Source organism: Rousettus aegyptiacus, unplaced genomic scaffold, assembly GCF_014176215.1.
Source record: "Rousettus aegyptiacus isolate mRouAeg1 unplaced genomic scaffold, mRouAeg1.p scaffold_m13_p_5, whole genome shotgun sequence".
Taxonomy (NCBI): domain Eukaryota; kingdom Metazoa; phylum Chordata; class Mammalia; order Chiroptera; family Pteropodidae; genus Rousettus; species Rousettus aegyptiacus.
Genome location: NW_023416308.1, coordinates 108,477,571 through 108,503,455, shown reverse-complemented (window position 1 = coordinate 108,503,455; position 25,885 = coordinate 108,477,571). Strand labels below are relative to the sequence as shown.

Below are 25,885 nucleotides of genomic sequence, written 5' to 3'. Positions count from 1 at the left end.
GGCTAGGAATGGTAACCACATGGCATCCATGCTCCACTCCTCTGTCCTATCCCCATGGCAGACATTCAGGCTTTACTCTTCCGCTCCAAGCTCAGGGCTGACCCTTCTGAACACAGTCCTTTGGGTGGTTACCAACCGATTAACATTCCGTGCCAGCTGAAACTCGCTTCCACACCTGCCGTGGGCTGTAATACCTACATCCCCCTGAGACTAAATGCACCTAACAGGAATAGCTGTACCAGACAGATCAAATGAAGTGAAAATAAGGATATAAGTGACCTAAATAACAAGTGATAAGGTACATTTGTAAATATATCTCACCTCTCACCTGGCCCTGATCTAGGGGTAGTGGATTCTATTAAGTCCTCTTTATCCAGTAGTGGTACTGGCCTTGCCTGAGCTGCCCATGAACAGTGCTGGGAGCACTGAGGTTTAGAGATAGAGTCTTTATTGAGAACTACAGTTTGGGGAACAAACAACAAAAATAATTCTTTCACCGGATTGCTTTCTGTGATTTCGCAGTGAGGAGCCTGAAATGTGGGTGGCCCCCTAACTTCCAAACCGATCAATGACCTTCTGTATCCACTTCTTCAGGCGGAACACATGTGTGTAGAAGCCATATTTTCCATCCCTGTCACAGCCTTCACCCCATGAGACGATGCCCATTTGATACCAGCGTTTGTTAAAGGGGCTCTGAGGAAGAAACAAGGGGTTTCGAACAGTCAAGTCCAAGGTACTGTCAGTGTTACTCGCTCAGGCAACTATTTCTGAAAACGGGGGCTTCTCCATACCCACCCCACTCCCTAGATCTACCCACTAGCTCCTGGCCTTTAGAGAAGCTAGCTTACCTTCATGACAAAGGGTCCCCCACTGTCACCTTCACAAGCGTCCCCTCGTTTCCCTTCATCGGGCTTGTAACCTTAAGAGAGAACAGTGGTACTCAGGAGCATAGCTCATATTCCAGCTACTCCCCTTCAAGACACTGGCGAGTGTCCACTGGATGCCTGCTAGTCATTCTTGTCGTTTGCGCACCCCACACATCCCATCCTTTAGCAAATCTTGTCAGCTCTCTCTTCACGTATCCCAAACCCAAACACTTCTCACCACTTCTACCCCTGGTCGCTTCACCTACACCTCTACCCCGAACTACTAGTTTTCCTAGTTCTACTTTTGCCCGCCTACATTCTCCACCCGTCAGGCAGAAGATCTTAAAAAAATAAACGTTAGACTTAACAGGTAGCTGAGGATAATGGCGGCAGCCTTTATCCAAATTTCCCCACATATCCTCCACAAACAATGCAGAATAACATGAAGAACAATGGAAGCCACACAAAAACCACACCTTTAACAGAACTGGGATACAGAGAACACCCAACTTCAATTTAATGTATCTAATTGTATACCTAATAGTAAAACTTATGTGGCGATGATGATGGAAAAATATCAAATAAAAGAAGCGAGTGCAATTGAAATATAAACCTTGTAAATAACCCCAAATCTACAAAATGAATAGACAAAAACTAAATATACCCATACAAAGAGACTACAGGAAGAAAAAAGAATAAACACACCTCAGTACGTACATACATAAATGGAATATTACTCAGCCGTAAAAAAAAAAAAAAAACAAGAATAAAATCTTACCATTTGTGACAACATGTATGGACCTAGAGGGTATTAATGCTAAGTGAAATAAGAGACAGAAAGACAAATACCATATGGTATCACTTATATGCAAATCTAAAGACCAAAATAAATGAACAACAGGAACAGACTCATGGAGAACAAACTGATGGTTGCCAGGCAGGAGGAGGTTTAGGGGTGCTGGGTTAAAAAAGGGAAGAGATTAAGAAATATAAATTGGTACTTACAAAATAGTCATGGGAATGTAAAGTATAGCATATAGAATATAGTCAATGATATTGTAATAACTATGGTACCAGGTAGATACGAGACTGATCAGGGGGATCACTTCATAAATTATATAAATGTCTAACCACTATGCCATACACCTGAAACTAATATAAAATAATATTGAATGTCAACTGTAATTGAATAAGTAAAAACATCTCAGCTAATAAAAATTCTCCCCAAAACACAACCATGAAACAAAAGAAAACTGAAACTGAATTGAATTTCCTCAAGTAAATTTTTGGGATGTGACAAAACACCTTTACTTCGAAATTAAAAATCAAAAATAAATGGACAAAGCAATAGGAAGAAATACCAAGCAAAAAGTGGTTGAAATGGAACTCCTCAGACCAAAGAAATTTGAGAAGAAAAACAAAATAATGAAACAGATCCAATATTTATAATATAATCAAAGAAAACTTCACAGAAATAAGATCGAATGTTCCTATATCCATTGGGCACTTGGCAACATTGACCTGAAACATTCAATGTGAGACATATCCTAATAAAACAGACTTCAAAGATGAAGAAAAACCCTCAAGGCCTCCAAGCAAAAAGAGCAAATACCTTACAAGGCCCCAAAAATTATACTGCCATCAGACTTTTCAAAAACAACATACAAAGCAACCCAAAATAAAGCCATATTTTCAAAAAGTCGAGGAAGGAAAATGTGAACCACAGATTTCATACGCAACCAAGCTGACCATCAGGTGTCAAGGCTACAGAAAATCAATTATATAAGAACTCAGGAAATTCTACACTCAAAACCCTTCTTGAAGAATCTACTAGCAGATATTGAGCTTCACCCAACCAAGAGATGAATGTTTAAACAAAAGGATTGATTAAGTGTTCTGATGCGTAGGAAAAAATGCAGCTAAAAATATGAGAAGAGAAAGGAAAGGAAAGGAAATTCATTGATCGTATAGCCAATAGGTAGGAGTTACAATTAAAAAGTCATATAAGAAAATAAGGAACTAAGGGCATTTCAAAGAGATGTAAGTCCAAAGATAATCAGAACAAAAATGCCAACCTTTATATAGATATATAAACTCAAGAAAAAAAAAAAATATATATATATATATACTCAAGAAAAAGAGAACAAAACCACAAATATATATATATATTAAAAAATCAGAGAAAAAACAAATGAAATACAAATATTACAAAATAATATGACAATACTAATTCAATTATACCAATCATTATGAATGGACTTATTTAAAAAGAACAAGATTTTTAATTTGACTTACGTAACAAGACTCATTTATGCTATACATAACACAAACTGATTTAGAGAGGCTAAAATTAAAGAGATGGGCAATGGTATGTTGAGCTAATGGAAACAGAGAGAACAGGGATAGTAATCCTGAAATTGAAAATACTTCAAAGAACACTTTTAATGCTAAAAGCCAAAATTCACCATGAATAAATAACAGTTATGAATATCTGCACCAAGTAACACAGCAACCATGTTTATAAAGTTAAAAAAATAAATAAATAAACTAGAAGCAAAGCAAGGAGACAGATAGAAATGCATTAATAGAATTTAACACACCAAACTCAGTATAAAGCTGATCCAATGAACTGAAAATATTAAATGAACCAAATGACAAGTGTTAAGGTTTGTTTATGAATATATATCAAACTTTACACATGAATAAGAGAACACACCTACACACCTCAAGCACATGTATAATATTCACAGAACTGATAGCTTTTCATAAAGCTGATTCACAGAAATTAAACAGTTTTCTTAAAAAAAATTAGTTCCATAAAATAGAAATATTACAAACAACACTCTCAGATCTAATGTAGTGAAACTCAAAATTATTAACAAAAATCAAAATACAAAAGGGCCCTCCATCTGAAAAGTTAAAAACTACCTATTCCTCTTGAGTGAAAGAGGAATACAAACTGAAATTATAGGATTTCTAAAAAACAATAATGAAAACACTACATAGTGTTGTCTATGAACAGAGGAAAAGGCACAGCCCTACTCAAAACTTTAAAAAATAAATCAAACTGTCAGCTTTAAAGACTAGAAAGAGGACAGCGAAGTAAACCAAAAGAAAGCACAAGAAAGAAACTTTAAAGATAAAAACAAATTAACAAGGTACGGAATTGAAAAACAATAGGCCTCATAAGTCAAATTCCTAGATATCTTTTGTTTGTTTTTTGTAACCCTTAGTGAATTTACTCAAGAAAAATAAAAAGAACAAAAACACAAATATATAAAATATGGTGCCGCACAGAAAATAATCATAACATATTATTGCATCACTCTGAAAAGATACATCATAGACCTGAATGAATGAGAAGACATTTCTTGCTTTTAGATAAAACAACTCAACAGCAAAAAGATGTCAGTTGTTCCTAAATTTCTAAATTTAACATAATCCCAATAAAAATACCCACAAGCCTTGGGAGCTAGACAAGTTGATGCCAAAGTTCATATGGAAAAACAAACATGCAATCATTTCCAGGAAAACGCTGGAAAAGAAAAACTAAGAGACAACAAGCCCTACCAGATATTAAAATATACTCCAAAGCCTCTATAATTAAAACAAGACAGTGTTTTAATATAATAGACAACAGACCAGAAAAAACAAACAGAATGTCTTCGACTAAAAACAGACTTGAGTACAGATGAGATGAAGATGACATCTGAAATCATTACGGCAAAGATGGAGTTTTAAATAAATGGTGTAGCAATAGCTGGTTAGCCATTTGGAGAAAGATAAATTTGATCCGTATCTCGCATCGTATACAAGCATAAAGTCCAAATGACTCAGATCTAAGAAAAATGAAACCAAGTACTAAAAGAAAACATGAGTGAATTTCTCTACTACCTGAGTGTAAGAAAGGTTTTTCTAACTGACGGAAAATCCTGATGCAATAAAATAAAATATTAATAAATTTGACTACATAAAAATTTTTAATTGAGTGGCAAAAAAATATATAAGGTTAAAAAACAAACTGGGAGAAAATATTTGCAACATACATCACAAATAAAGGCTAATAATATCGATATATGAAGAACTTAAAATTTTATGGGAAAGGGACAAAAAATGGGCTAAAAGTGAACAGACAATTCAAAAAAAGATATAAAAATGGTCATTAAGCATATGAAGAGATGTTTGACTTCAAAATACAGGAAACAATCTAAATGTCCATACACAGGAAATGGCTGAATAAAATATGGATATATCCACACAACGAAGGATAATGTGGCTATTAAAATTTTTTTAAAGAATGAGAAAGAACTCTATAACCAATATGGAGTGAATTTCCAAGAAGGATAATGTGGCTATTAAAATTTTTTTAAAGAATGAGAAAGAACTCTATAACCAATATGGAGTGAATTTCCAGGACACGTAAAGTGAAAAAAGCAAAGTACAAAAGAATAGCTATGGTATGCTACCCTGTCGTGAGGAAAAAGGAAATAATATGCATGTCTGCTCATTTGTGCAAAAAAAGAAACACAAGAAGAATAAACCGCAAACTGAGACTGTGTTTACTGCACTCCAGCCACTCAGGCCTCCCTGTTCTTCCTCAGACCCACCAAGCACGCTCTCACCCCAGGGCCTTTGCACCTGCTCTCCCCTCAGCCTGGAGCGCACTGCCCCTAGACTGGCTCACTCCTTTACTTCTTCCAGTCCCTGCTCAAACGTCACCTTCTCAGAGAGGCCTTCTCCAGCCACTCTGTTTAGATCACCCCTGTCCCCATCTCTTTCTCCCTTACTCTGCTTCGTTTTTCTTCCTAGCAGGGATTGCTATTCTAAATGTTTATTAACTTTCTCTACTTCTAGGAAGGAAGCTCTCCAAGGACACAGGCATCGTCTGTTTGGGTCCTTGTTGTACACCCTGGAATACTGTCTAGATCACAGTAGGCACTCAATAAATATTAGTTAAATAACTGAATGAATGAATGGCTTTTCCTGCCCCATGACCTCCTGCAGCTATCTGGGCTCACACATACAAATTATCAACCAGCACCACACCTAACACTTTATATACTGTCTCGTTGAACCCTCACAGAACCTTTTGGAACAGAGGCTTTTATCTCCATTTTACAGAGAAAGAAACTGAGCCTCCAAGAAGTTAAGTTACTTTGCCCAAAGTCATATCGCTCATAAGTGACTGGAGCCAGGACTTGAACACGTCTGTGCTCTTAACGTGTCTCTATCCACCCAACCCCGAGGCCCTGCTGTCCCCTCCTGCCGAGCCACAGGGGACTTGCCAGCACAGAACATGTTGTCAGTGATGCGGATCCGGGTGGAGGCCTTGCAGACTGGGCGTTCCACGATGGGCACGTTCACCACTTGCAGGACAGTGGGCTGCACATCGCTAACACTGGCTGTCCATGTGTCCTTCAGGTTGCCCCAGCCGGTCACCCGCCCTTTGTATCCAGCCTGGAGCAACCTTTGGGGAAGGGAGACAAACCTAGTGAGAACCAACTCCTCCAGGAGCCTCTGGCTGCAGCACCACCCCTTAAAGATCCGAATCTCAACCACCAGTGCAAAAAGAACTTCTCGGTTTTCTGCAAGAAACTGAGGCCTGGAGAAGGGAAGGAACTTCTGCAAGGCCTACACAGGGCAAGTCAGGCCCAGAACTCACTCCAGGCCCCTCCGCTAACGGCCCCCCAGCCGCCCCACTTGGCCACCCCACCTGGCTGCTGTCTGCCTGTCAGGGAGGCACACAGGGTGGATGTAGTCGCTGAACGAGATGGGCTTCTTGAGCTTCAGCAGGGCGATGTCGCGGTCCAGGATATCCCTCCAGTTGTACCGGGGGTGGATGTAGACCTTTTCTAGCATGGAGATCTTTTCAATGCCTCGCTCATACCTGGGCAGACCCCAGCAGAGGAGAGGAGAGGCCATAAGCCACCCGGTGAGTTCCCTGGGGCAGCAGTCCCCTGAAGAAAAAAACTGCCTGCCTTCAAGGTCTGGGAGTCAGGGTGACCAGCAGGTCACCAGTGAAGTGGCACCCGGCAGCTCCCTGGCAGTTGTCCTGGAAGAAGCTTTGGAGTCAAACACCCCTTGAAGATGGGGAAGGGACACAGACTGTAGGCCATGACACGAACAGCCTCTACTCAGAAGTCACACCTGGGCCATGTCCTGGTGTCTGGTGGAGAGCTAGGGGCAGGCCAGGATTTCACTCTCTGCAAGTCGGTTTTTCTGACCGCAACCCTGAGACAAGGGCAGGACATGGCCGAATGGACTCTACAGCAGAGACTGCTGGAGTTTCTACTGAGGGACAGACATCTCCCACATGCCCCAGAGCCACCACGGCCCCTCAGAGTCACTCTAGAGAACTCAGACCCCTGCCAGACATCCCTGGTCCCCCCATGCTGTACCTGGTGCGGGAATGCTTGCCAATGCGCACCAGAAGATCATTCTCAGTGAAATTCTTATCCCAAGGCGGGTACAGGAGACAGTGGGCAGCAGTGAGGACCCAGCGGTCACTGATGAGGCTGGCCCCACAGAGCAGCTCCTGAGGATTCTTCCGGAAAAGCATCACCTGCCTGGCAGGGGGAATGGGAAGCATTAGAGCTGGGGAGCTGCTCTACCACCCACCCTAGAAAGCAGAAAGTCCCAGATTTAAGAACTATAACTGGACAGAGCTGCCTGCTGGCCCAGACGCCAGCTTGACCTGGCACCCTTGGGGACTGGGGCACCCACGTGACAGCCAGGGGCTGCCTCCTGCTTTTTGCACACTGCCCCCAGTCCAGACCTGCGCAGCTTAGCACAGCTCTGGGGTCAGTGGACTTGGGTTCGAGTCCTGCTGTGCGACCCACTAGCAGCATCACTTAAACTGAGCCTCAGCATGGCTTTCTGCACGTGAGAAGTAATAAACCCAATCTGAAAAGGGCTGGATGAGACGCCGACGCTTGGCTCGCGGTGCCCCTGAACCTAGGCGTCCGAGGGAAGCGAAGTCTCCCGGGGCTGGGGGCGAGGGCTGCGGCACAGTGATGGCGGCACCGCGTCAGGGACTCACCAGGGCGCCAGGCCCTTCTCCGCGTCCCGGCCCGCCACGATGCGCCCTTCGACGTAGGACTCCAGCAGCTCCTGCTCCGTCGCGTCCTCTATCGACTTCTTTTCAAACAGAGGCCGCAGCCCGCAGTCTGCAGAGCGAGCCGGGCGCTGAGCGGCCGAGCGCAGCCCCCGCCCCGCGGCCGCGCCGCGCGCCCGCCGCCTCACCTGCCTCCCCGGCGCCGAAGGTCTTCTCATCGAAGAAGGGCTGGAAGTCCTCGGTGGTGGTGCGCCCCTCGATGGCCGCGTCCGGGTCCTCGCCCAGCTCGTCGCCGGTCTCCGCATCTATCGGCTCCTCTGCAGGGACCGCGGCAAAAGCTGGGACAGGGCTGGGCCATTCCTTGCCGGGGCCCGAGACCTCCCCAAGCCACCGCCCGGCCTGGGACACCTTCCGATGTGGAGATTAAGAGCGCAGGCGCACCTGGCAACGTCACCGCCAGGTGAAACAGGGACCGAACCTACTCCTCCCTGGGTAACGAAAGGCTGTCATGAGCGCACTCCTGGGGCTACGTGGTAAGCCTTAGATTAGGGAAGGCGCTGTTCCTGCTGTTCCCGCCGGGCTTTGCCACCTGTCCCAGGCCCGCCAGCCCTGCCCTCTCACCACAGTAGTCGAGGTCGCAGTACTCGAAGTCGCCAGTCTTCTCGCCAATGTAGCACCACGCGCCCTCCTCGTCCCCGTCTGGGTTGCGGCAGAAGTTCTCCAGCAGCGGCACAGCCGGGCTGAAGTCCTGGTCCTTGCTCAGGGCCTTGGCCTGCTGGCTGTCCCAGGCCAGGCAGGGGGCCCCAAACAGGGTCACCGCCAGGCGCCCCTGGTAATGCCGGCCACGCTCAGGGACACACGGCTCAGATGGAGGTGACGCATTCACGGTTTGGCCTTTGGAGCGTGGGGTCAGCGCCACAGTGACACCCCCTTGGCCTGGTGGGTGAGGAGGTAAGGGAGCAGAGTGGCAGGGACCATACGTGGAGCCAGACAGTCAGGATTTGAACCCCTGCCTCGCAGCTTCCTTCCTGTATGACCTCCGGCAACTTCACCTCTCTGTGCTTCAGTTTGCTTGCCTGTGAAGGAGGTTGCTAATGCCATTCTTGCAGGGTCGTTGAGCGATTTTAACAAAATATTCATCATGACTGGTGCATGATAAGCTGGAGATAGTAACCAGGTTTCACCTCCTGTAATCTACTACAGTGCTACCTATAAACTGTTGGCAGTGACTGCCTGGAGTTTTTAAAGAAGGATTCTGGGTTTTCATAAAGGCACAGCAGGAAATATCGTTGGGATGGCTAAGGATGTCTACATAAAGCAGTAGGTCAATTTCGGCATGCTTTCTCCACCCCTTGACCTTGACCGTGCTGCTGCTCTGGCCAATGGAACGTGGGCAGAACTGACGAGGCCAGTTCTGAGCCTAGGCCTGAAGACATGTGTGTTTCTGCTCATTGTTTGGGACTCCTGCCATCGCCACGGGAAGATGGTGTCTTTCAGCCCCAGAGTGAGTACATGTAGAGCAGACCTGGACCCAACCCACACAAGGAGCCAAGCTCAGTTGGACCCATCGTTTGAAGCAAAGCCACCCGCCAAGCCCAGGTGGCATCATGGACCCCACAGACACATGAGCAGTGCCACCGCAGCCAACCCTGATGCAAATAAGAAGTAAATACTTATTGCTATACTCCCCTGAGCTTTCGTGGTTTGTGATTTTGAGGGTTTTGTGGCATGATTGTGGCTTATAGCTAACTGACAGATCACAGGAAATAATAATGACAGAATCATGCAGGGCTGGACTATAGGAGTCTTGCCCTACGGTGCTCAGAAAAGGGCACGTGGACTGAAATGGTCGGGGAGGGCTTCCTGGAGGGAAGAGTGCCTCGAGCAGGAAGGAAAGCATCCCTGGAATGAGTCGCAGCCTGGATCATAAGGAAGCGAAGATGGGAGAGAGCGGAGGAAACCAGCTCTCTCTGGCCTCCTAACTTCACTAACAGGCCCAAATATGCTATGTTGTAAATGACTACCGCTCCCCTCCCCCGAAGGGAGTCAGGATCTTGGTTTCTATCCCAGGCTTCCAGGCCCCATGAAGACCCCTGGGCCACGGCCATGGACCATCTAATCACCCCAGCTCACCACAGACAGGGACGCTGCACTCCTCCCTCCGAACGGTGGGGTCTGAAGTATAACACCAAGGGCCAGTGCTGCTGCTATCTGGGTTGCGGCAGAAATTCTCCTGCAAGTCAGCCTCAGGGTGGGTGGTAGAGTTGATTCTGGAAAAAGACATTGCTTAGCAGGAGGCCATCCCCACCACCACCCGCTCCAGTGTCTCCTGCCCCTCCCCCACACCCCCCCGCCCCATTCTCAGCCTCCTGGCACACAGGCCTGCGCATTACTCACTCAGGCTTATGTGGGTAGCGACTCCTCCACAGCTGGCACTCAATGCCTGACTGGGTGACACTCACGTTCCCTCGGTAGTTCATACCCAGACCTTCAGCACAGTTACCTGTGGAGACCCCAGTTTTCTTACCCCGAGCATTTGTCCCCACTCTCTCTTAGCAAAGCTCTGTCTATCCACCCGCTCCAAGCTCCTGGCTCATGACCCTTAACCTGCATTTACTCAGCACCTCCTCTGCACTCAGCAGTTCTCCAATCCATTTCCCAGTGGTTGCCAAATAGACTGAGCGCCCATCCTGTAATGACCCTCTGACAGGCACTGTGCCATGTACTAGTGATGAATAAGACAGTTATAGTCAAGGTAGCACCGGGCACGGGTGCCACACTCCTGCCCTCATGGAGTTTAGACTCTGTGGCTCTTCATGGCTCTGGTCTACTGTCCTGTTATTTTAGCTCCTCGTGCCTCAGGACCTTTGCACATGCTATTTTCTTTGCCTTGGCATGCTCTCCTCTATGTTCATCAGTACATCCCACAAATCCAGGTAAAACTCTACTTCTTCTGGGGAGCTGTCTCTGATTCTGTCAGCAAACTAAAGGCTCCTTCTCCTGGCATTCTCTTGGCACCTGGAACAGAACTTTTCCAGCAATCACTTTGATGTTTTGTGTTTTTGTTTCCTTATGAAATTGTGAGCTCCTTGATCTTCTTGAAACACCTAACACTGGATGTAGTGCCTGGCTCATAGCAGGGACTTAGCGAAAACTGAATAACTTATTGAACAAATGAAAGTGTCGCTAGTGATTAAAGATTTTTTGTTGTTGGGCCTATTGTCACACTAACAGTGGTGGCATTTGAGCTAGTCCTTGAAGGATGGGGAGGTTTTCGGTAGGCTGTGATGGACATTCCAGGGGAAGGTGACAATGTAGGGCTAGGAAGTAGAACCACCTCGACATGTTTATTGCTGTCAGAATAGCTGGGGGTATGGGTTCGTGGTTGGTGCAATGGGAGATAGGGCTAGAAAGGGAGGTTAAGGCCAAGACCAACAAAGTTCACCATGCTAAGAAGCTGGTGCTTTATTCTGGGAGCAATGGGGAGCCACTCAAGGTTTTGGGAACGAATGTGACATCATTGGAGCGCTGCCCTGGGTACATGGGAAAAACCGACTGGCACAGACAGGGGCTCTCATGAGAATGAGGCCTTAAACATTAATTCATTATCCTTTCATTCACGTGTTCCTCCAACATTATCTTACTGACTGCCAGGCCCAGAGCCAGGCAAAGATACACCCTGAACCACAGGAACAGGGCAATGTCAGATTGCCAGGTGCTGCCACCACTGGGCAACCTCCTAACCCGCCCCTACTTTTCCCACGCTGTCCCCCTCATATGCTGACCTCCCACCTCTGCGTCAACTCCTCACCTTCCAGACATTCGACCAGCTTTTCTCGAGTTTTCCTCACCGACTCGCAAGCTGGAAAAAACCAGAAACGCTTTGGGATTCGGATAGGGACAAGATGGGCTCAAGTAAAGGGCAGAACAACATTTAGAAACAGAGAGATGGACAGACAGATGGAAAGAAAAAACGATGGGTGGGAGGGATGACTGACTGGATGGACCAGATTCTTTCTCTAGAGTAGAATGTCCTCTGACTGGGGTCCCCAGGACTCCCTGAGGCAGACCCTTCCCAGTGCTCACCTGTGTACTTGGCCCAGAATGCATCCTGGAAAACAAGGGCTGAGTGTGAGGCTGTGGCAGGACCCCATTTTGTTTTTTGGCCTTCTCCTTATACCTTGTTCTTTCCCTGACCTGGTCACTCGGGGGGCGGCCTCTGGGGAGGTTTGTGGCAGAGTGTCCTACTTTCGTTTCCATAAGCCTGAGCCCACTGAGAAGGGCATCTGAGGAGAGGGGAGCTCCCCAAAAGGGATTACCCCTGGTGGGGTAGACTGGGGAAGGGAGGGTGTGGGGCCCGGGGAGTGGGGCCTGGGCAGAGGCCCAAGGAAGGGAAAGGCTGCAAAAGGGCTCCTGGAACACTGAGGCCGAGGCCCAGGGCTCCCACACCCCAAGGGTGGCACAGAGTTAACAGAAAAGCTGGAGCCGAGAGGACATGGGGACCAGGAGCTCCATGTAGACAGATGTCTGAAGTCCGAGAGGCCCTGGGACAAGCCATCAGGACCTCCAAGAGAGGTGAAGTTGTTCATCTTGGCAGCTCAGTAAAATGGGACCCAGAGATGAAGTTATCACAGTTAAAGAGCCGCGATGTTCTTCGTTCCCCTCATCTGAGGTCCTAGAGCTGGCCCGTGTGAAGGGCTCCGGCCCTCCCCATGACGGCCTGGCCCTCCCTCACCGTAGCGCTGGAGGACTCCAGGGCCTCGAAGGCCTCCTCGTAGTTGCACACTTCCTCCACGCACTCTCGCTCCAGGTTGCCCTTGCGCATCTCCTCCAGGAAGCCGACGTTGGCACGTCGGACCCGCCGGAGGAGCGACAGTGCTTGCCGCCGGTCCAGGAACACTGCGGTAGGAGAGGAAGGGGACAGCGGCCTGAGGGAGCGCAGCCGTCTTGGCCCTCGTGGCAGCCGGAAGCAGGCCTGGCTTGCCTTGCAGCCTTCCGAAAGGGCATGCCTGACAGCAACCCGCTAGCTTCCCTCCTTTCGTTGGTCGCGCCTGGCCCACTCCCCATATTGCAAGAGAGAAGCACTCACTGCTCAGCCCTGAGCACCAGACTCCTCCCCTAAGCTGGAAACCACAGGCTGAGGTCCACCTGGGAGATGGCCCTGTGTTCTCTGTCAAGCTAGGGGACCCCAGCCTGTGGGCCCATATCCCCGTCCGCCAGCTTGTCCCAGCTTCAAGCCCACCCCCCCGCCTCCCGCCCCTTACCATGCTGACTGTGCACAAAGCTAAACAGGGCAGCCAAGGCCAGGCAGCCAGGTAGCCACGGGCCGCGGACGTGTGCCATAGTGTGTCGGTTTGGGACTCTGAGGGCTTGTCCTGACCCCTCTGAGTTAATGTTAAACTAACATGAAATCAGCTAAAAGGGAGTGGTTGGCAGGTCAGGGCCACGGGGACAAGTGAATAGATAGTCCACCCCACTCTCTGGGAAGACAGATCCTCCCGGGACCAGAGATAGATGATCTGGGAGGAAGTCACAAAAGAAAGACCAGTATAACCAGCGTCATCCAGCCCCTCCTTCCCTGGTGCACGGGCCTGCTTGGGCCAGTGGGGTCACAAGGTCTTTCCAAGGCTCTTTCCAATCCTGACACATGGCGATGGTTGCTTTAATCTTTGGATGCCTCTGTTTCTTCATCTGTACAATGGGAACAGTACTTTGATATGAGGACTAAAGGAGATTATGAATGTAAATCCCATGAAATATAGTAAGTGATTAATCATCAGTGGATACATGGATGCAAACCCACAGGGAGGTTTGTGTGACCACAATACACAGATATAAGAAAATAGAGGGGTGTGGTCAGATGAGCACTGCTCTCCTTGCCCTAGGACACAGAGGGGCAGGAATGGCCAACATTTGCCCCGGCCTCTCAGCCAGTGATAGAGGTTCCCATTTCCCCTCGTGCATGTCTGGGGAGCTGTGGGAGAGTGTTTGTGTATAGTGGTTGCCTAAGGGGAGCCAGGGCCAGGGCCTCTTGGGCCTTTGTTTTATTTCCTCCCATATCCCAGGACCTGCTGCCCAGCTGGCTGGCTGGGAACAGGGGCCAACCCAAATCCCCAAATAACCATGACCCCTCCTTCTCCCCACCCTGCAGGCCCTGGGCAACCCAGAACATCTGGTGGTCCTACACTGCCCATCTTCCAGCTCTGCTCCTGTCCCTCCCCCATTTCCTGTTTGCAGTACACAAGGTAAATATTAGTCCTGGGTCTGATTAGGACAGAGGGACAAAGAGCAGAAACATAGGTAGCACAGTTTCTTGCCTTGCTGTCCTTCGAGCCTGGCTGTCCAGGGTCTGGACTGCGGTTATATATGGTCTGAGAAGATCACAAGGAGGGAAAAGAGAGAGGGTTGGCAGAGAACTTAGAACTAGGACTCCCCACAAATCAGCTTAATTCCTGGGCAGCCCAGTCCTACATTTATATTTACATATATTTATATTATATATTCCTATTTTTCTCTTTATATATTTAAATCGAAGTTTAACTTATATACAATAATGTTAAAGTGAATCCTAAGTGTTTAACTCAAATCTTTATGCATACACCCATGTAACCATCACCAATCGAGAGAGAACATTTCCGGGCCCAACTGATTCCTTCGTGCTGTCCCTAAGATAACCTCTATTCTAACCACCATCACCACAGATCAGTTTTTAACTTAATCTAAATGAAAACCGGCAGCAAGTACCTGTTTGTGTCTGGCTTCTCTCACTCAGTATGTTTCTGAGACTCATCCATGTTGTGCATATCATTAGTCGTTTCTTTTAAAGCTGCATAGTCTCTCGTCACATGACCATAGCACATTTTATTTATCCATTCACCTTTTAATGGGCATTTGGATTAGTTTCCAGTTTGGGGCTATGAAGAGTGCTATAAATATTTGTGTACAACTCTTTTCGTGTAGATAAGCACTTATTTCTGTTGGGTACAGCCCCAGGAGTGGATTTGCTTGGTAATAAGGCAGGCACATCTTTTGCTTAAGTCACTATGACAAATAGTTGTCCCGAGTGCTAGATTATAATCTCACCAATAATGTTTGAGACTCCCAGTTGCTCATATCCTCACCAACACTTTATGTTGTCCAGCCATTTCACATTAACTATTTTGATGAATGTGTAGGTGTCTCATCTTGGTTTTAGTTTGTATCTCTATTACTAATGACACTGAGCCTACTTTTTTGTTTTTTGTGTTTTTTTTTTTTTTTGAGTGGAATAGTGAAAAGATCTCACCTCACTGATTTCTTTAAAAATTTCATATTAAGGGTGAGGTGGAGAGATGTGTGGTTTCACCCCTCCTGCCTGAAGGCAGGGGAGTCTCCTTTGTCTGAGGACCAGCTTGGGCTGGGGCTGGAGAAGGAGAAGAGGGTGGAGTGTGGGGCATTGGCATGGAGGACGGAACATAACACAGGGCGCCCCTTCTATTGAAGGTTTGGGGGGAGGCGAGGGAGTGGGGAGACTGCCCTCTTCTTGACTGCCCCCTTGCTCCCTCGCTGTCAGAAATCCCCAGCCCCGACAGACCAGCACCACAGCATGGAAGTGAGTACTGGCTTGGGAGGCCAGTCCTTGGTCTCATCATCTGTAAAATCAAAACTGTAACAAAATTCACCTCATGAGGCTGTTGTGGAAGAACTTAAATAAGATCTGCTGACTCTTTGCTGACTCGTATTCAACGTTGCGGGCTTGCCGAGTTCATGTACAGACATGCCCGTGACAGGCAAATTATTGGGCCATGTCTTCTTCAAGCTGTTTGCAGACAATGTTCCAAAGCAGAAAACTTCAGTTCTCTGAGCACCGGGAAGATGAGATTTGGTTATAAGGGTTACTGCTTTCCCAGACTTATTTCTGGGTTTATCATAAGAGTACCAGCAGCAAGTCTATCTAGCAGGAGAACTTTGCTAATGAGAACTTCATTTCAAAGAATAGGAGTCCCGACATCTCATCCATGGCAAATGCTAGACCCAACCCAAATGGCTCTCAATTGTCATCTGTACAGTTAAGACCGATGGTTTGGATGGCAAGCATGGGCTCTGGCCAGGAGAGAGATGGCGTGAATATTGTAGAAGCCAAGGGCACTTTGGGTATAGGAATGGCATGACCAGCAAGAAGACTTTAAGCCATTTTCACTTTGATTTTATGTTTTACCTCATTCCTTTTGTCCCTGAAGAGAATAACCCAGCTCTCAGATCCTGTAATCTTTGTGTTCTTGCTTACTGCAATTCTTTGGATTCCAGCCTTAACTCCTCCAGGTCTAGTTGGATTCAGAGTTAGGTTTATTATTATTAAATAAAAATTAAACTACTCCCCTCCTCAAATAAAACATATGTCTGTGAAGTATGATAATGTCTGTCACATGGTAAACACTCAATAAACAACAGATACATGATATGATACAACAGGAAATACACAATGCTGGCCATGAAATGTTCTTCCTGAAAATAGCAAACCTGGATTAAATCAAACCTCTAGCTTTAATTGCTAGTTTATAGGAAATACAGATAATAAAGGAATAGAATACCACCACAAGGAGTGAGGGTCATTCAACAGGACAAATAACCCGTTTCTCTGACAAGGGGTGGAGTGAGAGAAATTGTTCAGAGTAATAAGAGAGATCTAACAACCAAATGCACAAAGGGAATCAAATTACTATGACTGGTTTAAATATTTCAACAAATTGACTGTAAAAGGACATTTTTTTTTTTGACAAATTTAAATATAGATTAGGTTCTCAATAATACGAAGGGACTGTAAAGTTAGTATTACACGACGCGTGGTTATATTGTTAAAATCCTCACAACATATAGATTAGACTGAAGAATGGATAGCAAACAGATGACGCAAGCACGGCAAGGAGTACGTGGATTCTAGTTAGACGGGCTCCATGCTTCCCGGGGTGAACAGAAGGTCACACCGACACTCTCGACTTTGCAGAGAGGATTGAGAAGGAGCGGCCCCAGAAGGATCGAAGAGTTCTGCCAGGCCATGGTGGCACCGCCGTGGGCGCAGGGCTCCAACAGACCCAACACACCCTTAGTCTTCAGGGTCCAGTGGAAGACCCCCAGCCTCCAGGAGCCATTCTCCTTGGAACTCTTGGGGCCCTGTGGGCAAGAGCATGTCGTTCCTGTTTTTCACCACGAACATGCCCGCATACTTAAAGCAGACCATACTGCCCTCCAAGAGCAAGGCCACAGTGAGGGGGTGTATTTCTCTCTTCACTTTTATTTTTTAGGTAAGGCACCCCTTGGTTGACCTCACAGATTGCAAGGATCTTGTTGGCTTATTTTTCAAACTTCTTTTCTTTTTTTTTTTTTAATGCCTACAGCACCTGGTCTTCCTAGGTGGTCTCCCATCCAAGTACTAAGCAGGGCCGACCCTGCTTAGCTTCTGAGATCAGATGAGATTGGGCACATTCAGGGTGGCATGGCCGTAGGGGGTTGTATTTCTGCCCAATAGGTTGTCACACAAATTCAAGGGTAAGAGCAATACTATGTTATAAATTAAAGCTCTATAATTACAGAAAAACAGTAAAATTATGTTCCAAGACATAGAGCATTTCAGAGCTGGAAGAAAGATCAGATATCATTAAATCCAGACATGTCGAAGCTTAGACTTTGTGTATATGCTACAGGGTGGCTTGTCCCTTTGCATATTAAAAAACAAAAACAAAAAACCTCAAAATTGTAAATTTACCCTAACACAAAAAATAATGTTTTTCCCTTCTGGCTGAAATTATGTCTCTTTGAGCAGTTAATTTACCTTATGCTTTTCTCGACCTGTTCGGTTTTCTATTTTAATTTTTTAAATGAGTAATTCCTTTTCTCTTTTAACAGAAATCTTTTAAAATATGGGGTCTATAGAAGAAAAGATTAGCTAAAAGTTTCCATGGTAAAGCTGAGACTGGGAACCCGTGATCTGGCCCAAATTCCCCATGTCACTCTATGAGAAAATGGAAGGCTCCGAGTGAGAAAGTTGATTAAAGTCATACAGAGAATTGGTGGTAAATTCAGGACTGAGACCCACTCCTCTTCACCTCGCTCTTCTCCTCACATGACCCTCATCCCCGGGCATTCTGGTAGAGCACAGTGTCACTGTGCAGTATACCTAGAGGACATGCACCCAAGTACAAAACTATTGTGTGATGTCAGCCTGCTCCAAACAAGTATTACCTATAGGAAAATTGTATCTCAATCTTGTCCTCCAATTTAGGAGGGCTTACTGCAATCTTATTAATACTCAGCTACAATTTACTGATTGCTGTGTGCCAGGTACACAGTACTGATGGGGTAGGTACATATTTGTGCCCATTTTATGAAGAAACTGAGGCAGTGAGAAGCTAAGTATCTTCAAGGGCAGAGCCATGATCATACTTGAACCTGTCTAGAAATGGAGCTCTTTACAGTTCACGATGCTTTGCATTGCTTAAAGGTCTCAAAACATGAATCAATTTTTTTTCTAAGATTTTCTCATTCTATTAAAGTTGCAAATCAGGATAAAAGATCTGCCCTTTCTGACGTTTGGTTTAGCAGCTATAAACACTGGGTGGTTAAACTTACATCTGTGAAAAGACATCCAGCAATGTTTTCACAGCATCTATGCCCTAGAGCAGGAAGCAGTGTTCAAATTCAGTACTATATACACCAATTGTTAAAAGTGACTTTATAAGGGGATGGAGGAAAGGAGAAGTAGGGATTAAGAGACTGTCAACATTATGATGAACAAGAATTATTTTGAAATCAGGGAAACACATTTTCTCAATGAAAATAAATTCCAGTGATCAGTCTTTCCAAGAAAATCACTGTATTATATTTTAGCTGGAAGAGCATTAAATTAAGAGTCAGAAGACTTGGGCCCTGTCTGGGCTCTGCCACCGACTGGTTTCATGCCTTGGCAAGTGACTTTCCTCTAGGACTCCATTTTTTTTTTTTTTTTTTTTTATCTGTAACAATGGCTTGGACAATGCTCTCTGATACTCATTCTCACTTTAGCCATAAGAGTTGGCAGAGGCTCCCAAACCAGGTACCTTTAAATTTGATCTTGATCTGATCAGTTTTCTATTTCAATTTTAAAAATGAGTAAGTCCAGAACATGGTTCCATAGTGTAGTGGTTAGCACGTCTGCTTTACATGCAGAAGGTACAGGGTTCACCCTCCAGTGGAGCCACGGTCCATGGTCTATGGCCATGCCACCCTGAACAAGCCCAATGTCTAATCCGGTGAAGCAAGCAGGGTCAGGCCTGGTTAGTACTTGGATGGGAGACCACCTAGGAAGACCTGGTGCTTTAGGCATAAATGATAGTTTTTAAAAAATGAGTAAGTTCATTTCTCTTTAGTCTTTTAAAACATGGGAGAAAATATTAGCTAAGAGTGGCAAGGGGTGTAAGCATCCCAGGTTTGGGCTTGAGGGTTGTTGTGGGGGTGTCAACAGGTCTCTCCAACAATCCAAAGCATCCTCTCTTCCCTGCACAGTTCTATCTCAAGCAATGAGTATGTCCCCGGGATACCTAATAACACTAGGCAGACACTGATGAATGGTTACCTGAGTTGAAATGATCCTGTCTGAAGCAGGAGCTGGAAAAGATTAGGACCTACAGAGCCTCATGCAAGCTCAAGAAAACACAGGGTTTGCTGACTAAAACTTAGTATTAGCAGCTGTTTTTCAGGCTTTGCATAGTGTGGCTTTCCCCTCCAGATTCCTTCCATGCTCTGTCTTGGCCACTCTGCTCCTTGCTCTTCTGTGAACTCACTGGGTTCTGCTGGCATCAACCTGGCTCACTCCCTTCCATAGCACAGGTCTCTGCTCGCATCACATTATTAGAGCCCTTCCTCAACCACCCTCCGTAAAATCACTCCGCATCTTAACCTCTTCCCTGCATTACTTTTCTTCACTGCATTTACCAGTCTATTAGGTATCCATTGTCTCTCTCTATACTAGAAAGAGCAGAAACAATTACAGCTAGATCCCTAACGACATACAGGAAGTGCTCAAGAAATATTTGCTGACTCCATTTCTCTGTATTTCCACTGTTACCACCCCATTCCCAGCTACCTCAGCATTCTCTGAATTAATTTCCCCACAACTGCACCTTGCCTGCTAGTCTTCTCCAGTGGTCTCTTCACACACAAATCTGATCGTTATTCCCCTGCTCAAAACCCTTCGAGGAGTGCCTTGATGTCCTGAGAATAAAGTCCAAACTCCTGAAGCAAGGTCTCTGTGACCTGGCACCCCCCTCCCCTCATTGTCTTTGCTCCAGCCCTGCTCCGTCTTCTTTGCTCATACCCACGAGGCTCCCATCACAGGGCTTTTCTCACATGCAGCTCCCCACGCCCCACCTGACACCTACACCTGCCAGACATCTACTCAAACATCAAGTCGCAGCTGAAATGAGGGACAGCAGAGTGCAAAGGCTAAAGACCCTCGCTCCAGCGCTATGTGGGTTTGAATCTCAGCTCTGCCACCTTGTAGCTTTGTCACCTTGGGCAGAATATTTAATCCTCTTTATTTCTGTTTCCTCATCTGTAAAACAACTACCACCTACCTCACGTGGTTGCTATGAAAATTATTTAAATAAACTCACATAAAGAAATGGCCCACAGTAAGAGCTTAGGGTTTAGTATCATTATTATTCCTCAGGGACCTTCCCTGATGGCCCAGACCAAGTTAAACTGTCCCATAAAACACATCCTTAGCACCAGATAGTGCTCCTCTTCAAACTCTTATCCAAGGCATTCTCGCCCCAGTAGCTCATGAGCTCTGTGAAGGGAACTGCCTGTCTTGCTAATACTGCATCCCCAGCACCTAAAGCAGGCCAGGCCTGCAGCAGATGCAGAACCTCACTCCTTCCTTGACAGGGCTGCCATGGGTCAGGGACACAGAAGGGTATAGATCAGGCCCTCTGCAGCTACCTGCACGAAAACCAACTTCATAGCGCTCAAGTAGTGAGAAAATCTACCAAAATAACCTACGGCTTGAGTTAGAGAGACTTGTGAGCTGTGAGCTAGGCTTAGCCTTTGGCCTTTTAACCCTCGGCTTGGTTCCAAATAAAAGAGCTTGTTCCTCAGGGAGCTTGATGGGAGTGAATGTCCCAGCACTAAGCACCCCAAAGGGCAGTGGGCTGCCAGCTACCTGATGACCTCACTGAGCGGATGACTTCTACAATGGTTAAAGAACAGGAGCCTCATGGAGCTCCTAGGCAGAGGCAGAAAAAGCTCCATTGGAAGTGAATAAAAAGCTCTTAAGTCTAGAACTAGAGGTTTATCTTACAGGAAACAATTCGGTGGGTCATAAGCAGGAAGGCAAGTCCTTGACCTGCTTGTCCTAGGAGGTTCTAGTTTCCATCAGGCAACACAAAGAGAAAAGATCCAGACACCAAGCAGCTAGAAAACACTCGTCTTTATATAGAGCTCTGCCAGGGAAAGGCGAGGGTGTCAGGTGCCTGTCTCCACCTCCACCACTTCTGCCCAGGTGCTAAAGCCCAAGTCCTTATGGATGAGCACCAGGCTGGGCGCGGGGCCTGGCTCCTCCGGCACCACAAAGCACTTATCCTGACTCTCGGAAATGGTGATCTCGAAGACGTCCCGGGCTGGGGAGGCGTCCTGTTTGTTGCATGTGTCCAGCAGTTCTGGCTCAGTCTGCAGGAGCACCACAGTGGGCTCAGAAGGAGGCGCACAGGGGGGGCTAGAGCGCACCCCGGGCTGGTGACTGAGCTGGTGCCGCTTGAGGCTTTGGGGGAGGGTGTAGCCCATGCCACAGGTGGGGCAGCGGTAGGGCTTGTCAGCCAGGTGGGATTTGAGGTGGCGCCTCAGCTTGGTGGCCAGTGTGTAAGCACGGCCACACTGGGGGCACGGGAAGGGCCTCTCCCCCGAGTGCAGGCGCTCGTGAGCGCGCAGTGTATGTGGGTCTCGGAGGGCCTTCCCACACACGGGGCACAAGTGGGCCTCCCCGGTGTGGGAGATGAGATGGCGCCTCAGTTCTGGCAGCTGCGGGAAGGCGTCGGCACAGTGCGGGCAGCGGTAAGGGCGCTCCCCCGTGTGCAGCCGCAGGTGCCCACGCAGGTTGCCCCGCTGGCGGAACGCTCGGCCACAGTGTGGGCACAGGAAGGGCTTTTCCCCTGTGTGGAGCCGCATGTGGTTCCGCAGGGAGCCCTGGCTGGCCAGGGGCCGCCCACACACGGGGCACGGGCACGGGGCTGGGGCAGCTGGCACCTGGTGGGTCTTGCGATGCAGCCGCAGGGAGGGCCGGCGGGCAAAGGTCTTGCCACACTGGTCACAAGCAAAGGGTCGGGCACCTGAATGCACCACTTGGTGCTCTTTGAGGTCTCGTCGGGTGCCATAGGCCTTGTCACACTGTGGGCAGGGGAAGGGCCGTACCCCGCGGTGTCCCAGCATGTGGGCTTTGAAGCTCTCCTCTGAGCTATAGCTCTTGCCACACTCGGTGCAAAGAAAGGGCTTGTGGCCTGTGTGCACGAACGCATGCTTCTTCAGGTGGCACAGCTGCAGGAACGCCTTGCCACACTCGCCACACCGGTACTGTCGCCCCTGTTTTGGAGAGCTTCTCACCGGGCCAGAAGAGTTCCTCAAGCGTGCAGAGAAGCTGGGGTGCTGCTCTCCAGCCTGCTGCACCTTGTGCTCTGAGGTTTTTGCTCTGGGTGGGCACTGATTACTGGGGCTACGTAACTTCTTGACCAGGTAAGCATGCAACTGGGTGCCCCCAGGAGAAGACGAAGAAGTGGCCTCACTGCTCTGAGGTTCAGGTGGCATCTGTGTCTGGGGTGGGGACTCCTTGTACACACTGCCATCCTGAGGCAACGCACCAAGTGTTTGGCTCTCCTTGGAAAGTTGGTCCTGGGTTAGGAGCTTAAGTCCAGAGCTCACCGTATGCTCTGCCTGGATGCTGGGAGGTGACTGGTGACCATGATCTGCAAGGCGAGAGTGAAGTGCTGGGGTTAACAGAGATTGCAGCAGGTGGTTAAGGTGGTGTCGTCAGGAAATTATAGGAATGTGTGTCCTCAGCCCCTGAACTTCAGGGGGAAGTGCCTCCTGGGAAAGTACTCTTGGGAACCACAGTGCCCTAGACATCTAGACAATCCCTAAAGTAAGGCCATCCGAGTCCCCTTGTTCTCCCTGTAGAGACATGCACTCAGAATGCACCGCCTCAACTTAGCTCATCTGAAAATGAAGGAACTCCTACCCCAGAAAGAAGAAACAGAAGAAATTGGAAACCTTATACTATCTTCACCAACATGACTTTACTATTCCTGGAAACTTACTTAGGGAGATAAGACTTGCAAATCCTATATTGTTCATTCCAAGGAACAGACTCATGACTCTTCAATAAAAAGCATCAAATTAATAGCTTATACCCCAAGAATCTTGGAATCCTTTGCCTAAAAGTTATAGCCTTGCTGCCTGTGTCCGTGAATCCAAAACTATTATGTTATGATCCTTAATCAATCCAAATCAAGCCCTGCCCCTTATCCCATAGTGAAAGATCCACCTTATACCCAACTTCAAAATTTCAATAAATTTCCAGGCTTTGCCCTTCCTTCTCAGAAAAACTACTAAGACTCTGGGGTGTTCCCCCTTACTTTCTTGAGCCATAAGCTCTGCTTTGTCTTATCAACAAGTTGTTCTGGTGATAATCTGGGAAGCCGGCCATTTATATGACAGACATACCTGTGCAAGGTTCTGCTGCATCCTCCTCAGGAGAGGCCGCTTCCTGTTGTACATCAGATTCCACTCCTGTCACCATAGCCACAGCTGCCTCTTCTTCTAGCCTGGGCTGGGCAGGGCTAAGGCCCTCAGCTGGGGTCCTGGGCCACAGGAGCAGCTCAAAGCCAGGTTGCACGACCCGGTACACCTGCAGGTGGAGCCTCTCGTCGATCCACACCGGGGCCACGTTTCCCTCACCTTCCAGCCTGCCCCGCTGCACCAAACTGCAAAGCAGAACAAGAGCTAGTTCAGGAGACACTCTTCAAGCGGTCATTCATGAAAGCCCCAGCTCCTGGTCAGTCTGAGTCCAAAAGAACCCCATGCCTTTACAACACTCACTGCAAAAGATTACTGGGTGGGGAATTACGGTCAGTTCCAGTTCCATCCCATGCCACAATAGAAAGCCTCAAAAGAGCAACTTTACTACATACTCTCCTGGAACTTACCTGGGCCAGCCTGAACTCTGCTCACAAGCACACACGTCTCCCCATGGGCCTAGTGACAGGTCCTGAAATAAACCAATAAAAGTCCTTCTCCCATGTGTTTGAGGGGGCCAGAGTGGGGACAAAAACAAGGAAACACATGTAACTTCTCCCGAGGCAGACCAAGATGGTGAAGCCCGTGGACAGTTAAATGGTCTCTGTTCTGCCTCTACAGGACTGTGTTGTCTGATTTTTTCATTCAGTAAAGACCAAAAGGAGGGTCCGCTCGCCTACCTCCCAATGGTGTGGAGAATTACTAAACCAAACACACTACTGCCTTCCAGTAAGGACCGAACAGAAAAAGTAGTAAGAGGAACATCAACTCTTTTTTTTAGTACTTATTATGCAACAAAACCTTCTACTTGTGCTATTTCATCTATTGCTCCAAATAGTCCTGGAAGATTGCAATAAAGGAAACAACTATTCCTTTATTTTACATATGCTAAATGAGGCACGCCATTTAACTAGCTAGGCACTAAGGATGGACTGATACTATTTAAGTCCAAAACCTTTGCTCCTGACTTTCATCACTGATTATACTATATTAATCCAGCTTTTGCCTCGATTCCCTCATTACTGCAAGTGGAGGGAAGAGACAGTTCTGGCGAGAAAGAATGAAACCATTTCCTATCTCTTGAAATATCGTGCTTCTTCTATTAAACTGGAGAGCTGTCCAGAAACGTTTGAAGCTCTTCCAAATTCGCAGTGATAAAGAGAAGAGACCCTATCCCTCCATACCTTCTCCTGCCGTGGCTTCACAACCTCGTCCTTCTGCTCGGAGACAGACTCCTCTTCCAGCGGCCCCCAGAGCAGCCCCGGCTCCAGAGGCTCCCCGACACACCAGACGCCCAAGCGCTGTTCCTCGGTCAGTGAGGGGCCAAGGGCCAAACCCCGGGGGAGGCTCTTCAAAGCGTGGACGGCTCGGGTCGGCCAGGGCGGGAAGTCTTGGAGGCCCTGAGCACGGCCTTCCCCGGAAGGGCTCCATCCTGAGCCCGGGTCCAGGCGCGGCTTGGGGGCTGCAGGGAGATGGGAAGACGGTGAGGGAGTGGCCCAAGAGGTCGTGGGCTGGGGGGTGGAGGAAGTGGGAAAGGAAACCGCAGGTCCAGCCTGGCCTCAGGAGTCTGACGGACTGGTAAGGACTCTAAGGGAGTCCCTCGGAGGTTTACGGGGAGTGGGGTGTGTGGGTCGAGGGCTCTGCAGAAGTCTCCAGAGACTCCGAAGGCACCAGAGTAGGCTCCGGGGCTCAGGAGGACAAGGGTCGGGGGAGAGAGAGTTGACCAGAGAACGTCGAGTGTATCTATCTATAGTAGGGCCGAGGCTCGGAGACATCGCGGCTCACTTACCAAACTGCAGCCTCTGCCCCTCCAAGAGCAGCTCCTCCGCCTTATCCATCCCGGGTCAGTAGCCTCCCTCCGCCGGAAGTGAGCATCGCCTTCTCAGCTCCTCCGGAAACAGTCATTGACTTCCAAATTTCCTCTCGGGAAAGAATCGTAAGAGTCAGACCTCATGGTGCACAGGATCGGGAGTTTGGCAGTAGTGATGAAGCATAACTCTGTCAGAGAACAATACGAGCTTAGCATTCCGCAGGTCTCCCAGAGACTTGAGTAGCAAGGACGTAATTGTTCTGGCCGCCTCCTTTTGGGAGGGACGAGTCGGACAGTTATGCTGTCCTTCCGCCAGGCGGCCACGCTCGGAAAGTGGGCGGAGCTCCAGGCAAGGCCATG

The 25,885-nt window shown here is 47.7% G+C and overlaps 2 protein-coding genes and 1 pseudogene across 2 annotated transcripts; all 3 read right to left on the bottom strand.

Moving 5' to 3' along the window:
• Positions 1 to 426: 426 nt before the first annotated feature.
• Positions 427 to 13,318, bottom strand: F2 (coagulation factor II, thrombin). Its single transcript, XM_016146711.2, has 14 exons — positions 13,185 to 13,318; positions 12,656 to 12,819; positions 12,007 to 12,031; positions 11,732 to 11,782; positions 10,318 to 10,423; positions 10,054 to 10,190; positions 8,542 to 8,856; positions 8,109 to 8,237; positions 7,906 to 8,032; positions 7,265 to 7,432; positions 6,580 to 6,753; positions 6,152 to 6,333; positions 849 to 919; positions 427 to 693 (listed from the first exon to the last, which is right to left on the bottom strand). Exons 1-14 carry the CDS (start codon positions 13,261 to 13,263, stop codon positions 550 to 552), a joined length of 1,872 nt encoding a protein of 623 aa, XP_016002197.1. The 5' UTR covers positions 13,264 to 13,318; the 3' UTR covers positions 427 to 549.
• A 3,967-nt stretch (positions 13,319 to 17,285) lies between these two features.
• On the bottom strand, positions 17,286 to 17,404 carry LOC118603355 (annotated as a pseudogene).
• A 3,940-nt stretch (positions 17,405 to 21,344) lies between these two features.
• Positions 21,345 to 25,840, bottom strand: ZNF408 (zinc finger protein 408). Its single transcript, XM_016146712.2, has 5 exons — positions 25,505 to 25,840; positions 24,900 to 25,177; positions 24,126 to 24,187; positions 23,644 to 23,903; positions 21,345 to 22,886 (listed from the first exon to the last, which is right to left on the bottom strand). Exons 1-5 carry the CDS (start codon positions 25,551 to 25,553, stop codon positions 21,397 to 21,399), a joined length of 2,139 nt encoding a protein of 712 aa, XP_016002198.2. The 5' UTR covers positions 25,554 to 25,840; the 3' UTR covers positions 21,345 to 21,396.
• Positions 25,841 to 25,885: the final 45 nt, after the last annotated feature.

Bases quoted from the DNA above. Each gene is read 5' to 3' on its own strand.
- F2 (XM_016146711.2), bottom strand. From the start codon at position 13,263: ATGGCACACGTCCGCGGCCCGTGGCTACCTGGCTGCCTGGCCTTGGCT. The intron at 10,191-10,317 runs GTGAGTAATGCG...GTCTTTTTCCAG, and splicing joins CGCTACCCACATAAGCCTGA to AATCAACTCTACCACCCACC. The intron at 8,033-8,108 runs GTGAGGCGGCGG...CTCGCTCTGCAG, and splicing joins CTTCGGCGCCGGGGAGGCAG to ACTGCGGGCTGCGGCCTCTG.
- ZNF408 (XM_016146712.2), bottom strand. From the start codon at position 25,553: ATGGATAAGGCGGAGGAGCTGCTCTTGGAGGGGCAGAGGCTGCAGTTT. The intron at 23,904-24,125 runs GTAAGTTCCAGG...TCTGCTTTGCAG, and splicing joins CAGAGTTCAGGCTGGCCCAG to TTTGGTGCAGCGGGGCAGGC. The intron at 22,887-23,643 runs GTATGTCTGTCA...CTCGCCTTGCAG, and splicing joins TGCAGCAGAACCTTGCACAG to ATCATGGTCACCAGTCACCT.